The 13,803-nt window shown below is 43.8% G+C and overlaps 1 protein-coding gene across 4 annotated transcripts in view; it reads right to left on the bottom strand.

The window, feature by feature from the left end:
* Positions 1–13,803, bottom strand: part of SLC23A2 (solute carrier family 23 member 2) — a 118,942-nt gene that overhangs the window by 19,468 nt on the left and 85,671 nt on the right. For all 4 annotated transcript variants that reach the window (XM_037051698.1, XM_037051697.1, XM_037051699.1 and 1 more), the window contains 4 exons: positions 11,544–11,632; positions 10,500–10,570; positions 9,294–9,475; positions 406–526 (listed from right to left, as the gene is read on the bottom strand). In XM_037051698.1, coding sequence (XP_036907593.1) covers positions 406–526; positions 9,294–9,475; positions 10,500–10,570; positions 11,544–11,632 — 463 coding nt within the window. The remainder of the gene's footprint in view (positions 1–405; positions 527–9,293; positions 9,476–10,499; positions 10,571–11,543; positions 11,633–13,803) is intronic.

The raw sequence follows: 13,803 nt of genomic DNA, 5'->3' as shown, positions 1-13,803 counted from the left end.
CCCACCACTGTTAGTATTGCACTAAAAAAAAACCCGAAACAGATCTGCTGAAAACCTGTTCCTTGAATGGAAGCACATTTAGAGAGCAGTTTTATATAGCTAATGTTACTTTAACCCTAAGTCTGGCTGGTAAAATAAAGATAATGGACAAGGTGCCTGCAGAGCTCCCCCGTCCCAGGGTCAGTCAATGTCCTCCTGAAGGATTTCAGAATCAGAAGCTTCTACCACTTTAACTTGAAATCCATGACAACTTGGGTGGTCATTAGTACCCCAATGTCACCACACAGACATGGTCGCCTCCCCACCAGCCCAAGGAGACCCGCTTAGAACCCTCCTTTAACATAAACATTGTACACAATGAACTAAGGGCAAAATTGTTGGGAGAAAAAACATGTAAGTACTTACAGGGAACATTTTGAAAAGCTGCAACTTATATGCAGTCCATCCTTTCTTGGATTTGTAAATTGGGAGAGGAAATTTAACATTTCTGGCATATTGAGAAAACAGTAATACTAGGAAAATTGTCCTGAGGAGGAAAAGAAAATAAAGTAGTTTAAAAGCTGTATGTCCGCATTTTAAAATATTACTCAAAGCTTTTAATGCCAAAGTGATCACATATGTTCAATTCATTTCTCTAGAAAGCTGCTAGTCCTCTAAACTGTTATTTGAGAAATCATATCTTTTATAAATGCCATTTTTGGAAAAAATATTGGAACCTTTTTTCTGAGCATTCCTTGATTCAGAAATGAGTTACCATGGAAGTGTTTTGGCTAAATTTCCCTTAACAGAACAAGAAAACCCAAAGGACATACACAGTGAAGGAAAAGCTCATGCTCTGTGAGGGAAAAGGCAGGCTGTCAGATACAACGTAGAGCTACGTGGTTACAACTACAAATTAGCTAAAAACAAGCAACTACCGCACAAGCATGTGTGTACACAAACACGCACACATATACATGCAAACACTAAAATGGGGTCCAAAATGCTCACAGGAACTGGCCTCAAGTGTCAATATAATACGCAACTTTCTCCTACTTTTCTATATTCTCTGATTTATTTATAAAGAACATAAATTACTTTTTAAAAGAAAAAAGCTTCAACACTTAAGAAAGCTATATATAGTAGAATTCAATATTAACAATAACATTCCTGAGGTTTGTGTGTCAGACATTATGGGGAAGGTCTTCCCACCTGTTACCTCAGCCTCTGCAGTAGCCTCTGTGATCATCCACCTTAGAGAGACAAAGCCCACAGTCTGAGACTAACTACGGAGCTAGAGTTTGCAGGGTGGGCGGGCCAGGACTCCAAACCACTTTGCGACATGGGTCCTAAGGGCTGGGACACCTGGGCTGGCTCAGAAGTCCCTTTACCCTGAGCCCTACTCTCCTGACCCAGCTGCAGTGAGGGCTACAGGAGGCAGTGATGTCGGATGACCTCCCTGCAGCAGGACCTGACACATCCTCATCAGTTCAGTGTCCTGAGTGTGGCAGATGTGGGATGGCTTCCCATCACTGAAACAACTAAGGCATAACACAATAAACACCGTCATGTGTTTCATCATCCATCGGGACACACTCTCTCACTTACAACCCAAGGTAGAATTGGCAGGAGAGCCAGTTCTCTGTCAAAGCTAAGCTTAGCTGTTCCCAGGCATAGTTCCAACTGCTGAGAAGGAATTATCAGCTCCATTGACAGCCGGTCAAGTGCAGTTTCACTGTCACGTTCCTAATGAAGTGCGAACTGCGGCCAGCTGGAGAACAGGCCTGTGCTGCTCCACTGTCTCCCTGCCTCTAGGGTTCTTTGCAGGCCTGGTGGTGGGGGTCTCTGCCCTACCACAAAGTCACCAGGCCAGTACAAGTTCAAGGTTAAAAACATGGATAGTGCTCAGGTTGCTCCAATTTCCCCAGGGCAGTGAAGTTTAACAACACAATGAGAGACACTAAAAGTGGTTTAGACTTATACCAACATGAAATTTTCATGCTTTAAAAAATGCTATTAAACGTCCACTCAAGATGGAAGTGTAGGTAGACACGCTTTACCTCCTTGCACAACCACAAAAAGAATTACAACTAAATCTCAAAACAAATAATCCCAGAACTGCCAGAAAATTGTACTGTATGGAAGTCCAACAACCAGGGATTTAAGGAAGCCACATTCACCCAGATGGGCAGGAGGGGTGGGAATGAGGAGACGAACGGAGAGGCGAGGAGACACAGTATGGTGCAGAGAGGTGGCAGCGGAATGGACACAAGCAGTCCCACACTCATGTGTGGTGGATAAAAATCAGAAAGGATATCTTGGGAGCAAGCCACCCCAGCCCCAGGCCAGACCACACAGTGCAGGGTTCCAGTACAGGGAAGATAAATCCCCATAACTTCTGGCTATAAAAATGAGTGGGGGTTGGGGTGGCGGAAGAAAGTGCTGGATTTTCAGGCCCTTAAAGGGCCTGCACAATCTTAGAAGGTATGCAAACCCACCTACTCTGGGACTTAGCATCAGGGCAACAGCTGGAAGGGCACCAGTCGCATACAGGGGAGTGGGTCAGGTGGCTGGAAATGGGGTCAGTGCCAGGCAACCCCCCAGATGCTAGGCAGCAGCACAGTCCCCTCTCCAAGTCCTCCCCCTATACAGAGCCACAAAGCAGTAAAACATGCTGATCTGCTTTGGCGATTGCCTAAGGCTCCACCCCACTCAGTTTACAGGTGCCTTTTCCACAACAGGCCATGATACTAAGACAGGGAGCCAAAGAATTATGGCACAAATGAAAGCACAGAACAAAACCCCAGAAAAAGAACCAAACGAAATGGAATAACCAACTTATTGGATACAGAGTTCAAAACACTGGTGGATCAGGGTGCTTAAAGAACTCATTGAATGCAGCAACAACATAAAGGTAGAAATAAAGAATAACCTACAGGGAACCAACAGTGGAGGGGAGGAAGCCAGGATTCAAATCAATGGTTTGGAACATAAGAAATAAGCATTCAACCAGAACAGCAAGAAGAAAACAATTAAAAAAATATGAGAATAGTATAAAGACCCTCTGGGACATCTCCAAACATACTAACATCTGAATCATACAGATGCCAGAAGGAGAAGAGGAAGAGCAAGTAACTGAAAACTTATTTGGAAAAAATATGACAGAAAACTTCCCTAATTTGGCAAAGGAAATAGACATACAAGTCCAGGAAGCACAGAGAATCCCAAAAAGTTGGACCCCAAGAGGACTACACCGAGACACATCATAATTAAAATGCCAACGGTTAAAGATAAAGAGAGAATCTTAAAAGCAGCAAAAGAAAAACAGAGTTCCCTACAGGGGAGTTCCCATATGACTATCAGCTGATTTCTCAAAAGAAGCTTTGTAGGTAAGAAGGGACTAGCAAAAAATATTCAAATTGATGAAAAGCAAAAACCTACAACCTAGATTTCTCTGTCCAGCAAAGCTGTCATTTAGAATGGAAGGGCAAATAAAGGGCTTCCCAGACAAGGAAAAGCTAAAAAATTCATCATCACTGAGCCATTATTACATAAAATGTTAAAGGGACGCATTTTTAAAAAGATAAAAGCTATGAACATTAAAAGGGCAACAAATACACAACTATCAACTGAAATTAAAAACCAAAAAACAAAAACCCTATGCAAACAACGAGAACAGGAACAGAATCACAGCGATGGAGATCATTTGGAGGGTCATCAGCTGGGAGGGGGTAGAGAGAGAACAGGGGAGGAAGTGCAGGGACTAGGTAGGTACAGAACAGACAGGGAGATGTCAAGAACAGTCTAGGAAATGGAGAAGTCCAAGAACTTGCGTGCATGACCCGCAGACATGAACAAAATAGAGGGGGGCAGGGAGGATTGCTGGAGGGAACAGGGGTACTAGGTGGAGGGGGCAAAGGGAAAAAATGGGACAATTATAATAGCATAATCCATAAACTATACATAAAAATGCTATTGATTTATTTCAAAGTGAACACTCTGAGATTCAAAAAGGCCCCAAATCTGCCATTTTTATCATTATTTTAGGTGACAACCCACCTGACAATGACACCTGCTCTGTGGTGTGCATATTTCAGAGCACATTTAAAAAGGATGAGGGATATACACAGGCCTCGGGCCCAGGTCTGGTGGCACAAATTAAGTGAGTGGACGGGCAGACGGGCACTCCGCTTTCTTCCCACTCTTAAATCCACCTGCTCCTAATTTATGTTCATCCTCACAGACACCACATTTTGCTGAGCATGATGTGCACTTTTCTGTCCCAATTTCTGAGGGAAAAATAAGGATGTGCTTTATACATTGGTACTGCTAAAGCTGTATCCCTAGAAATGTTTAATTCTTTTAAAAATTTCTTGTACCTTGTATTTGTTCTTGTGTTTTGTAATTATTGTTACATAAAATTTCTTGCACCATAATATGTTCAAAAATAAATGCTAAAATTCCTTTATAATACAAAAATAACAAGTATCTAAATATAAATAAATAAAAAGTTGAATTAAAAAATGAAAACAAAAATGTTTCCCTGAAAGTTTGGGCCCAAAACGTGGGTGCGCACTGTACACGGGAGCGCATCACACACGGCCACGCGAGGGGCCTGTGGGGCAGGCAGGGCGGGCAGTCCCACAGCAGAGGCAGGAGATGGGGGGGCCGTGTGTCACACCCCTTGAATGACCAGAAAAGGGAGCAGGATCTGAGCTCCAGATCCTCAGGCCACGGTTTCATCCACCACAGCTGGCTCTTTCCACTTCAAGTTTCCATATTGCTCGCTTGTTGACCTTTCTTTTACCTTACAGATATTACTCAAGAAATACATACTAAAATGCAGGAAAGTTATACAAGGAAGAAAAGCAAAAAGAAAGACAAAATCCCTAAGATCACTAATCATCCCATCACTGGTGACAACCATGCAGCATTCTGGTCTGTTAATCCCAAATGACTCCCTTTATGGGGACATTTATGGATCATCCTGGGGTTGGAGAGGGAGACAGGACTGCCTGTTGTCATCCTTGCCCTCGGAGCACAAACAGGTCCTCATCTGACTCAAAGTGTAATCGTGCTTTACATGCCGCTTCCAAACAGCTCATAGCCCCGTTAACGCCATGACATGGACAGATGGAGCTCGGCACCAGCATCTCGGTGGCTGCACCGCACTCTGTCTCACGGACGTGGTGCGTCCTCTCTAACAATTCCCATTCGGTGTGGCCCTGGGAGCAACAGAAACTGACGGACTGCTCGTCCCGGTGCCTGCCTGAGTGTCTCCTGATGGTAAGTTCCTAGGCCCATAATGGATCTGTCAAACAGTAAATAACTTCCTTAAAAGTTTCTGAAACAAACTGCCAAATATGTAGAGAAAAGTTGGGTAAATGTACAGGGACCAAGAACGCTTATTTGCTACTCTCTGTAACATAGGGTCTTATCATACCTTTAAATCTCTGCCAATTTTATCAATTTTAAAATACTTTTCATCATTTATTTTAACATTCGTTCTTTACATATGAATTACTTAGTGCAGCATTATTTGCAACAGCAAATATTTTAAACAACACTCATGAATATCAACTGGGGAAGGGTTTAATTAATTATAGATTATTTTATACTATTTAACATTGTGTCATTTTGCAAAGATTGAAATAGACACTGTCTTGGAAAGATGAACCCAACAATAAATGTTGGGATGAAAATCAAATTGTGAAATAACATAATGGTAAAGCTGTGTGTGTACATATTTGTATTTATGCATAAACAACAAAAATATGAAAGAACATTAAATTTTACTAGTGAATCATGAGATTTTTTTTGAGGATGGGGATTATTGTACCTTATTACCTGTTTGGGGAATTACCTTAAATTTCCCTGTTTAATTGCTGTTAAACTTCAAATGGCTAGAATTCAAACATTTTCAGGGATACAGATAAAATGAGATTTCTACTGAGTGTTTGGAGATGGTACAGGAGGGCTTGTTACACTATTCTTTCTACTTTTGCATAGGTTTGAAATAATCCCTAAGAAAAGTAAACAAAAAGTTCTCTCAAGAAAAACACAGTTCCCATCGAGGACCTAAGCGCGGTGTTAAGAATGTCACCACTTGTACCCTCCCCTAAGAACGTGTCTGAACGCTGCTCCTATTGGAGTGGCTGGGGGGGCCACGCTGTACAACCTGACCCACCGCCCCCACTGCACAGGGAATCCCCATAAATGTGCACTTTGATAAATGGGTGGGACAGTAACCCTTCTAAAACATTAACCGGCTATTTGTATTTCTTTTTATTGTTATACGACTACTCATAGATCCTTCATGAATTACTTCACTGGGATTCTCTAATTAATTAAATACTATGAATTGGAGACATTAGCCTTTTTCGTAGAATGTTACAAATCTTCTCCCAGATTCATTAATAATTTAGTTTCAGTGGTTGTTTGATATGAGTTTTAAGTGCATCGGAAATAAAAGCCATCAATCTTTCTCTTCTTATCTGCTTTAGGATCTTCCCATTCATTTATTTGTTTGTTTAATTCTCACTCGAGCATGTGTGTTGAATCTTAGAGAGGTGGGAAGGGTATGGGCACCCTATGCACCCTAACTGGGGATCAAACCAGCAACCCAGGTACAAAGTGGGGACCCCCCAAAAAAGCGGAATTGTCTTCTGGAAGGCAGACCCATTGTAGTACTGGCGCCCCCCCTGGTGAGTGTTCTGGGAACCCATCTGTATCAGTGTACCAGCTGGTGGTGTTGTGAGAGGCTGTGTTCAGCTTCAACGAATTTTTTTTAAAGACTCTTTCAACATGTTTGCCCATTTCATGATGGGTGATTTACAAGGCACCTGACCACACCATGCTGAGTGGTCAGCAGTTTTTGTCCAAAAATGGCATGACCCCTGTGCCCCACCCTCCCTATTCACCCAATCTTGCCCCATGCAACTTTTGTTTCCCAGGATAAAAGAAAGAAGTCCTCAAAGAGAAATATTTTGCCAGTGTGGAAGAGGTGAAACAAAAAATGGCAGAAGCTCTAAAAGGCATCAAAATCAATGAGTTCAAAAACTGTAGTGAGCAGTGGAATAAAAACCTTGATAGGTGTATTGCATTGAATGGAGAGTACTCTGTAGGTGACTGAAGTGTAAATATATAAGAATAAATACACAATTTTTCATAAATAAATGCCCTTCGTATGTGTCCTGACCTGGGATAGAACACACAACCTTTTTGGTGTAAGGGATGAAATTCCAATCAACTGAGTCGCCTGGCCAGGACAAGACCTTCCCTGTCTATTTAGAATTATCACTTCTATTTGTTTCATATTTTTGTTATCAATTCTTTCCCTGCCATGTTCACTGGGCTCATTTTTTATCCTGTTTTTCTAGTTTCTGAAGATAGCTCTGTTCGTGTGTTTTATTTGCCTTTAAGGTTATTTTCTCAAGAACCCTCTGACTACTCTGTAAAATGTGATCAGGGTCATTACCATCATCACCTCTAAATTGTCAGCAATTCTGCCTGGGCTGGTGTGGCTTAGCGGTTTGGGCGTTGTCCCACGGCCTGAGAGGTCACTGGTTCAGTTACTGGTTTGGGCACACGCCTGGGTTACGGGCCAAGTTCCTGGGTAGGGGTGTGCAAGGGGCAACAGATAGATGTTTCTCTCCCCCTCTCTCCCTCCCTCCCCTCTCTTTTATAAAAAAAAAATTACTAGCAATTCCAAAGTTTCAATAAACAAGTTATAAATATTCCTGATGCAAGTTATTTGTAACTTTTTTTTAAAGATTCTAAGCCATCTGTGGGGGGTGGGGGTTGTTCACCTTTTTGTTACTGATTCCTAAATTAACTGTATGCTGGTAAACACAATGTCTCCCTTCTGGAACTTGTTGCACTTCACTGAGTGAGCATTCTTACATGCCGGAGAAACCTGGTGCGCAGTACTGGCCAACCTTCCATGAAATGAGAAAATTAAGAACAATCCAAGATATTTTCACATAGATTAGTTTGGAATGATATGTGGGTTATGATTTTGCAAGGATTCACTGTATTGGTACTCCACGTTCTAACACAGAGAGGCAGTGTTAAGTGTTATGGGTTAAGTTGTACTCAGGCTATTTGGGTTTTGAAAACCATCCAGCCACTTCTGTGTGATCCTGGGCAGCTCACTGCACATCTTTGTGCCTCGGCTGCGTCAGTGGGGACAACGCTGATACCTACCTTAACTTATAATATGTACACTGTTACGTACAGCACTGATGCACACTCTCAATAAGTGCTGCCTGTAGTGAATGACTGCAGAATATTTCACAGAGCAATACAAAAACAACCGGAAACCCTCCTGTTTTAGAAATTCTACTGGTTGGCAAAACCTGGAACTACCACGGTTCCAGTCTTGGAACCATTTTCCTACCACACGGTCAACTCTTATACATGCTCTACAGACACACAAGAGAAAGTGGGTTCTATTTGTGGTACACAGAATTCTGTGGCTCTAATTAATAATCAATCTTACACTATTACCAAAGCCTTAGATGTCTTTACTGACATTACTCACAGGGGTAAGTGACATTTTTGAGGGAGGTTTTGTGCAAAAGGACCGCCAATGACCAGTAGGACGCTGGCCACCTCACAGGGGCGGAGAGCTCCACCCAGCCTGAGGAGCCATGTCTCCTTCGTTGCCACGAGAGCCTCCTGCAGCATCTGTCTTCTGCCAATCTGCACGTGTTTCTGAGTCTCATCTAAAGGGTTCGGTTTCTAGGTGTTCTAATCCATGCACAGGAGACCTGGCATGACCTCAAAAGTCAAGAGCTAATGGAGTCACCATCTTTCGCCCCCCCGAAGTTGGAAACCCTACAACCCTCCTTCTTTCTACACACCGCTGCCAGGTCTGTCCTTGGTATACCCTGACTCCAGGTCACTGTTCAACCTCTGGCTCTTAAAAACCTGTTGATAATTCTCTGGCAAAAAAATGAATAAATTTTAAGCCCTGGCTGGTGTAGCTCAGTGGATCGACTGTGGGCCTGCAAACCATACAATTGCGGTTCAATTCCCAGTCAGGGCACATGCCTGGGTTGCAGGGCAGTTCCCAGCAGGGGACTCATGAGAGGCAACCATACATTGATATATCTCTCCTCTCCTTCCCTTCCTCTCTAAAGATAAATAAAATCTATTAAAAAATGAACAAATTTTAAACAGTCAGGCTATTCTGATTTCAAGAAAAAGAAAACTTATCTCCTAAAGTCAGAGTGCATTCTAAGAGGCTGACCCTCGGTGGGGAAGAGGAGAGATTTTTACTGTCCACAGCTGAGTGGTCTCAGAACACTTACAGCATGGCGATGCCCCAGTGCTTCCCAGCTCTCTCTCCTGCCGCCTGGAAACCGGACAGGCCAATGAGGGCCACTGTGGGGGTAATGGTCAGGGGGCCAATGTATTTTAGCAGAGCGCCAGGCAGGCCCAGGAAGCCAATGACCACTTCTATCAGTGAAGACATGATGATGGCCCCCTGGATCTGGAATGAGAGAGGGTACACACATGAGAGTAAGCTGCTTATGTCACATATTCCAATGCCACCCACAATCAGAGCTGATAATTCCGCAACACATCAAGTTCTAATAGGCACGTCATGACTGGAAAATTCCCGGGGTGACTGGGGCCTAGCAAGCTTAAGTATAACCTGACGTAAGAATATTATAGAAATGGGCACCTGATGCAAAGCCAATTTGCCTTTTCCACTGATCAATGAGGCAGATGTAATTCCTAATTCCTATTTAAGACACACAACATTCGAAACCAGCCTCAAAGGAACCCTGCAGTTCTTGACTTTAAAAAGTGAAGCCCTGAGGGACACTTTAAAAAGTGTTATTGACAAAAACTCTAAAGCATTGTTTCCATTGTACAGAATGGTTGGACTGATTCCGAACCAATGGTGAGTATCTTACAGGTAAGATACATATCTAGATAGCTTAAAACTGCCAGCCATTGTTCACGTCTAAGGATTCCCCTGACCTGTCCTGTTCAAGTGCACTGTATAGACAACTATCCTTTAACTCTTTTCACAAATGTAGGCAAACACATAGGCTAGAACGAACAGCTCTGCTGCCTGTTGACAAGACTCTGTTGCTCCTTCCAAAGCAGCCCCACCCCTCATTGGTTACATTCGAGGAGCGCAAGTGTGCCGTCTGCGGGTGCACCAGAGGGGAGAAGGAGCAAAACAAAGTGAGAAACAGCAGGGCAGGGGCTGGACAGAAGTGGGCAGATGGGGAAAAGGGAGGCATCTGTAATAGTGTCAACAATAAAAATAGAGTTTAAAAAGAGTGAGAAACCATATTGTCTGGCTGTACAATGCATTTCTGCCTGCCTTATTTTACAATGATGTCATTTGGATTGAATGACATGTTTAAAGACAGAAATAAACAGAGTAACTGAAAAGAAAAGGAGGGCCTGGTGCAAGCAACTACATTTCCTAGGCACAGACAACACTGAGGCTGAGAGAAGATACAAGGAAGCGACGAGCAGGCAAGCTCATCTTTTACCTCACGTATCCGGGGATACCAGATGTGCTCTGTGTGTAACAGTTCTGTCGTTCCGTTGGCAACTGAAACATCTTGAAAACAAAAACAAAGAAAAATTTTCTTGGAGTGACAATGATGTTTCACAGGGCACATTCATTTCACTTTTTAAAAAGAATTTCCTGTTTTAAGCATATTTGCATAAATCTCAGCAATATGGCTTACCACACTGAAAGGTGGGTCCCCCAGTGCTAATTTAACCAAATTTATTCATGGACTGCGAGCTCCCAGCTTGTCAAACGCTGGCTGAACTAGTGATGCACATGGCTGGTGCCAGCCCCACACAAAGACCAACGCTCGCAAGCAGCTGACTGAAAAGCCCAATAGCAGGGCTGCCTACAGTTTTAAAAACCTAGATAAAACAGAGGGCCTTCTCCAGTCCCAGATCCCATCAGTGGTCACAAAGTAACTCCTAGGAGCAAGGAAGGAAACGAAAGCTGGAAAACTCTGCTCCTAGAACCTAAAAATGGAACAGTATTTTGAGAGGGCTACAGGTCTGGTTTTCTCAAATCCCGTATTTTATCTTTTCCTGACCGTATCGGATTACTTAAGGGTCTTTGTAGTCATTACGGAGGAGAGGGGGATGAAAGTCATTTGCAGGAAAACCAAAGCAGCCAGATCCTTAAAAGCAGAGATGTTTCAGAGAAGGGATGCTGACGCAGCAAAGAGTGTGACTACTGGTGGTTCATAAAATCCACTGAAAGAAAGAGGCAGAAAAACAGCACAAATATTGTTCTCTTCATTCCCACACTTATCAATTTCATTGGCATAGAGAAATGCCATCCCTTCTGGTCCTTACTTGCTCTGGAGTTAGGGATGAACAGGTGGATAGAGAGAGACAGAAACCCGATCCACAGATTGGAGCATTCTGAGCTGTTTGTTGGTTTGTGTGTTCTGTGCCTGATTCCAGAAAGGATTTAACGTTGCCCGGGGCAGCATGCCCAGGCCTCCCTTTTATCGCCTGCATTAAAGGACCCCCATGACATATGTGGAAATAACTGCAATTACCTGTGGTGTTACATTTCCATTTATCTAAAGACAGGATGGCTCGAGCAGGGGCCAGAAATGCAAAAGCACTGGCCTGAAACAGGGGTAACCTAAAAGAAACGAGACCAAAACCATGATCACGGCATCAGGAACTACCGAGGTAGTTCACTATTTGACAGCTTAACAGTCTTTCCATAGACAAACAGCACATGAGTAAATGCAGGCACACCCGGAAGAAAGAACCCCGGTCTGCAAAGATCTCTGCCACACAGCCAGGGCCTCTGGCTTCTCCACCCTCCCCTCCTGCTGCTTTTCCCCCAGACGGCCCTCAGGATGGGCCTGGGGGTAGCCCTACACTTAGCACCAGCACCCCAGTAGGGGTCCCTGCCAATGTGACCTTCCCCCTTAGGGTGGGGATGTTGGGCATTTGGGAGTCTCCCTTTCCTGCTGAGCTTAGAAGTTCCTCATTAAACACCAGTGTATATCTTCCACCTCACCGCCCACCTTCTCTTCCTCCCTTTCAAATTCTTATCAGTTATCATAGGAAAAAATTTATCTTCCTCTGCTGTTCCATTTTGTAAGTCAAAAACTACTCTAAAGCATAGAGAATAAGCATTAAAATCATGTTAGTATCTAAATCTATTGAGGAAAAGGAAAGCTGTAAGTTACAAATCAACAGTAGATATAACATTTTCCTTAATCGTAAAGACTCAAGTACTCTAAACCTTATTTTTAAAGGACCCAGAGAACTTACAGATTCTCCATAAAATCTCCTGCCCACATCCTCAAACTACGTGCAGAGATTCTCAGATGCTATCATTCAGGTACATTTTAGATACTTCTTCACATTATCTTCATGAACACTTGGGCTACTCAAATTCAAAAGATGCTGCCATTTTATACAGAAATGTAAAACATTTTAGCTACAGTTGCATTAATATGGCCTTATGGGCTAACATGAGAAAGTTGATCCCCATTTTTAATATGCTTTCAAGGTAAAATATAAAACTGGCTCCTGTTTGCAGGGCTGGGAACTCCCAGATGTCCAGATCCTTCTTAAACACCACGAAGCAGCCTTGCAGGAGCGTCCTGGCCAGTGGGACGGGAACCCATCACGCCTTCCCCGAACTGATGGCACGTCCTTCCCTGACTGAAACGGTAACTGGGCTGAAAAACAGAGTGGCTCTGGCTGAAGGACACGCAGCTGCTTTACAAGTGTAGAGGTGACACACACCATCCTGAGCCCGGTAAGGGTCAAGACTCCTTGTTTTCTTGGCCATTTTAATCATGCAATGAAATCAAACGAGGGTAGGCGGGCTGCTGGCTTTCAGACACAGTCAGGCTGCACAGTACGGACCAGATGCACGGCTGGCAGCTGGTCGCACGGGCGTGCCCTCCACCAGGCATCCATTTGTAATCATCTGTCAGAGGGGCCCAGAGCACAGTGCCGCCAAAGGTGGAAGTGAAGTCACCTGACGTGGGGATATCAAAGGAGAAAACACTGTTTGATTTAGACAAATTCCTTAAACATAATTTTCCAGGAATATACAGAAAGAATAAAAGGAGATTAGCATCTAGTTAGAAACGGCTGTCCTATCAAATGGTCCAAACAGCATCTGTTTTGCTCCTGTTTCACATTTCAAGCGGTGCATCCTAGGATAATACAACACAGATCGATTGCGCTGAGAGCTGGTCCTCGGGAACACTAAGGACAACACTGCCCGGGTAACACAGTGGATGTGGGACAGTAAAGACTGGCTCTGGGCTCCACTCCTGGGGGCGTGAGCTATACTCAACCTCAGTCTGGACTTGACCACTGCCTAGATACCTTTCAGGTGTTATTAAAATAACGGCAAGAATTTTATGGCTTCACCCCCACCAGAGGCCCTGAGACCAGTGATGCAAAGCAGCTCACTTATGTTCAAACCACCAGGACCCGGGTTCCTTTGAAAGTCGATGACAACAGAAAATCACCACCTGTGCTGCCCCAGTCTCCCGGGGTGATGTGGAAAAAGCTGCTCATGGCGGCCCACGTGTTCGGCCACACACTGCCTGCCTTCAGCAGTGCCGTCTGAAAGACAAGCGGCCGCTTTGCAGGAAGCAGCGGTCAGTCCCTCAGCAGTTACCTGTGGCCTCCATTACCGGCAGCATAACTCAGTGGCTTCATTGAATTATCCTCAGGGAAATTTGCAACAAAAGCACGTGGCTCCATTAAACAAGAGCTTCCCTAAATCACAAGCAACAAAGCCACTTTTCCAAGAGAAAGACTGAGTACGCTAAA

The sequence above is a fragment of the Sturnira hondurensis genome, unplaced genomic scaffold (genome assembly GCF_014824575.4).
Source record: "Sturnira hondurensis isolate 20B ecotype Veracruz unplaced genomic scaffold, ASM1482457v3 Scaffold0007401, whole genome shotgun sequence".
NCBI lineage: Eukaryota > Metazoa > Chordata > Mammalia > Chiroptera > Phyllostomidae > Sturnira > Sturnira hondurensis.
Note: the sequence above shows the minus strand (reverse complement) of the source record. Positions and strands in the feature narration are given on the sequence as shown.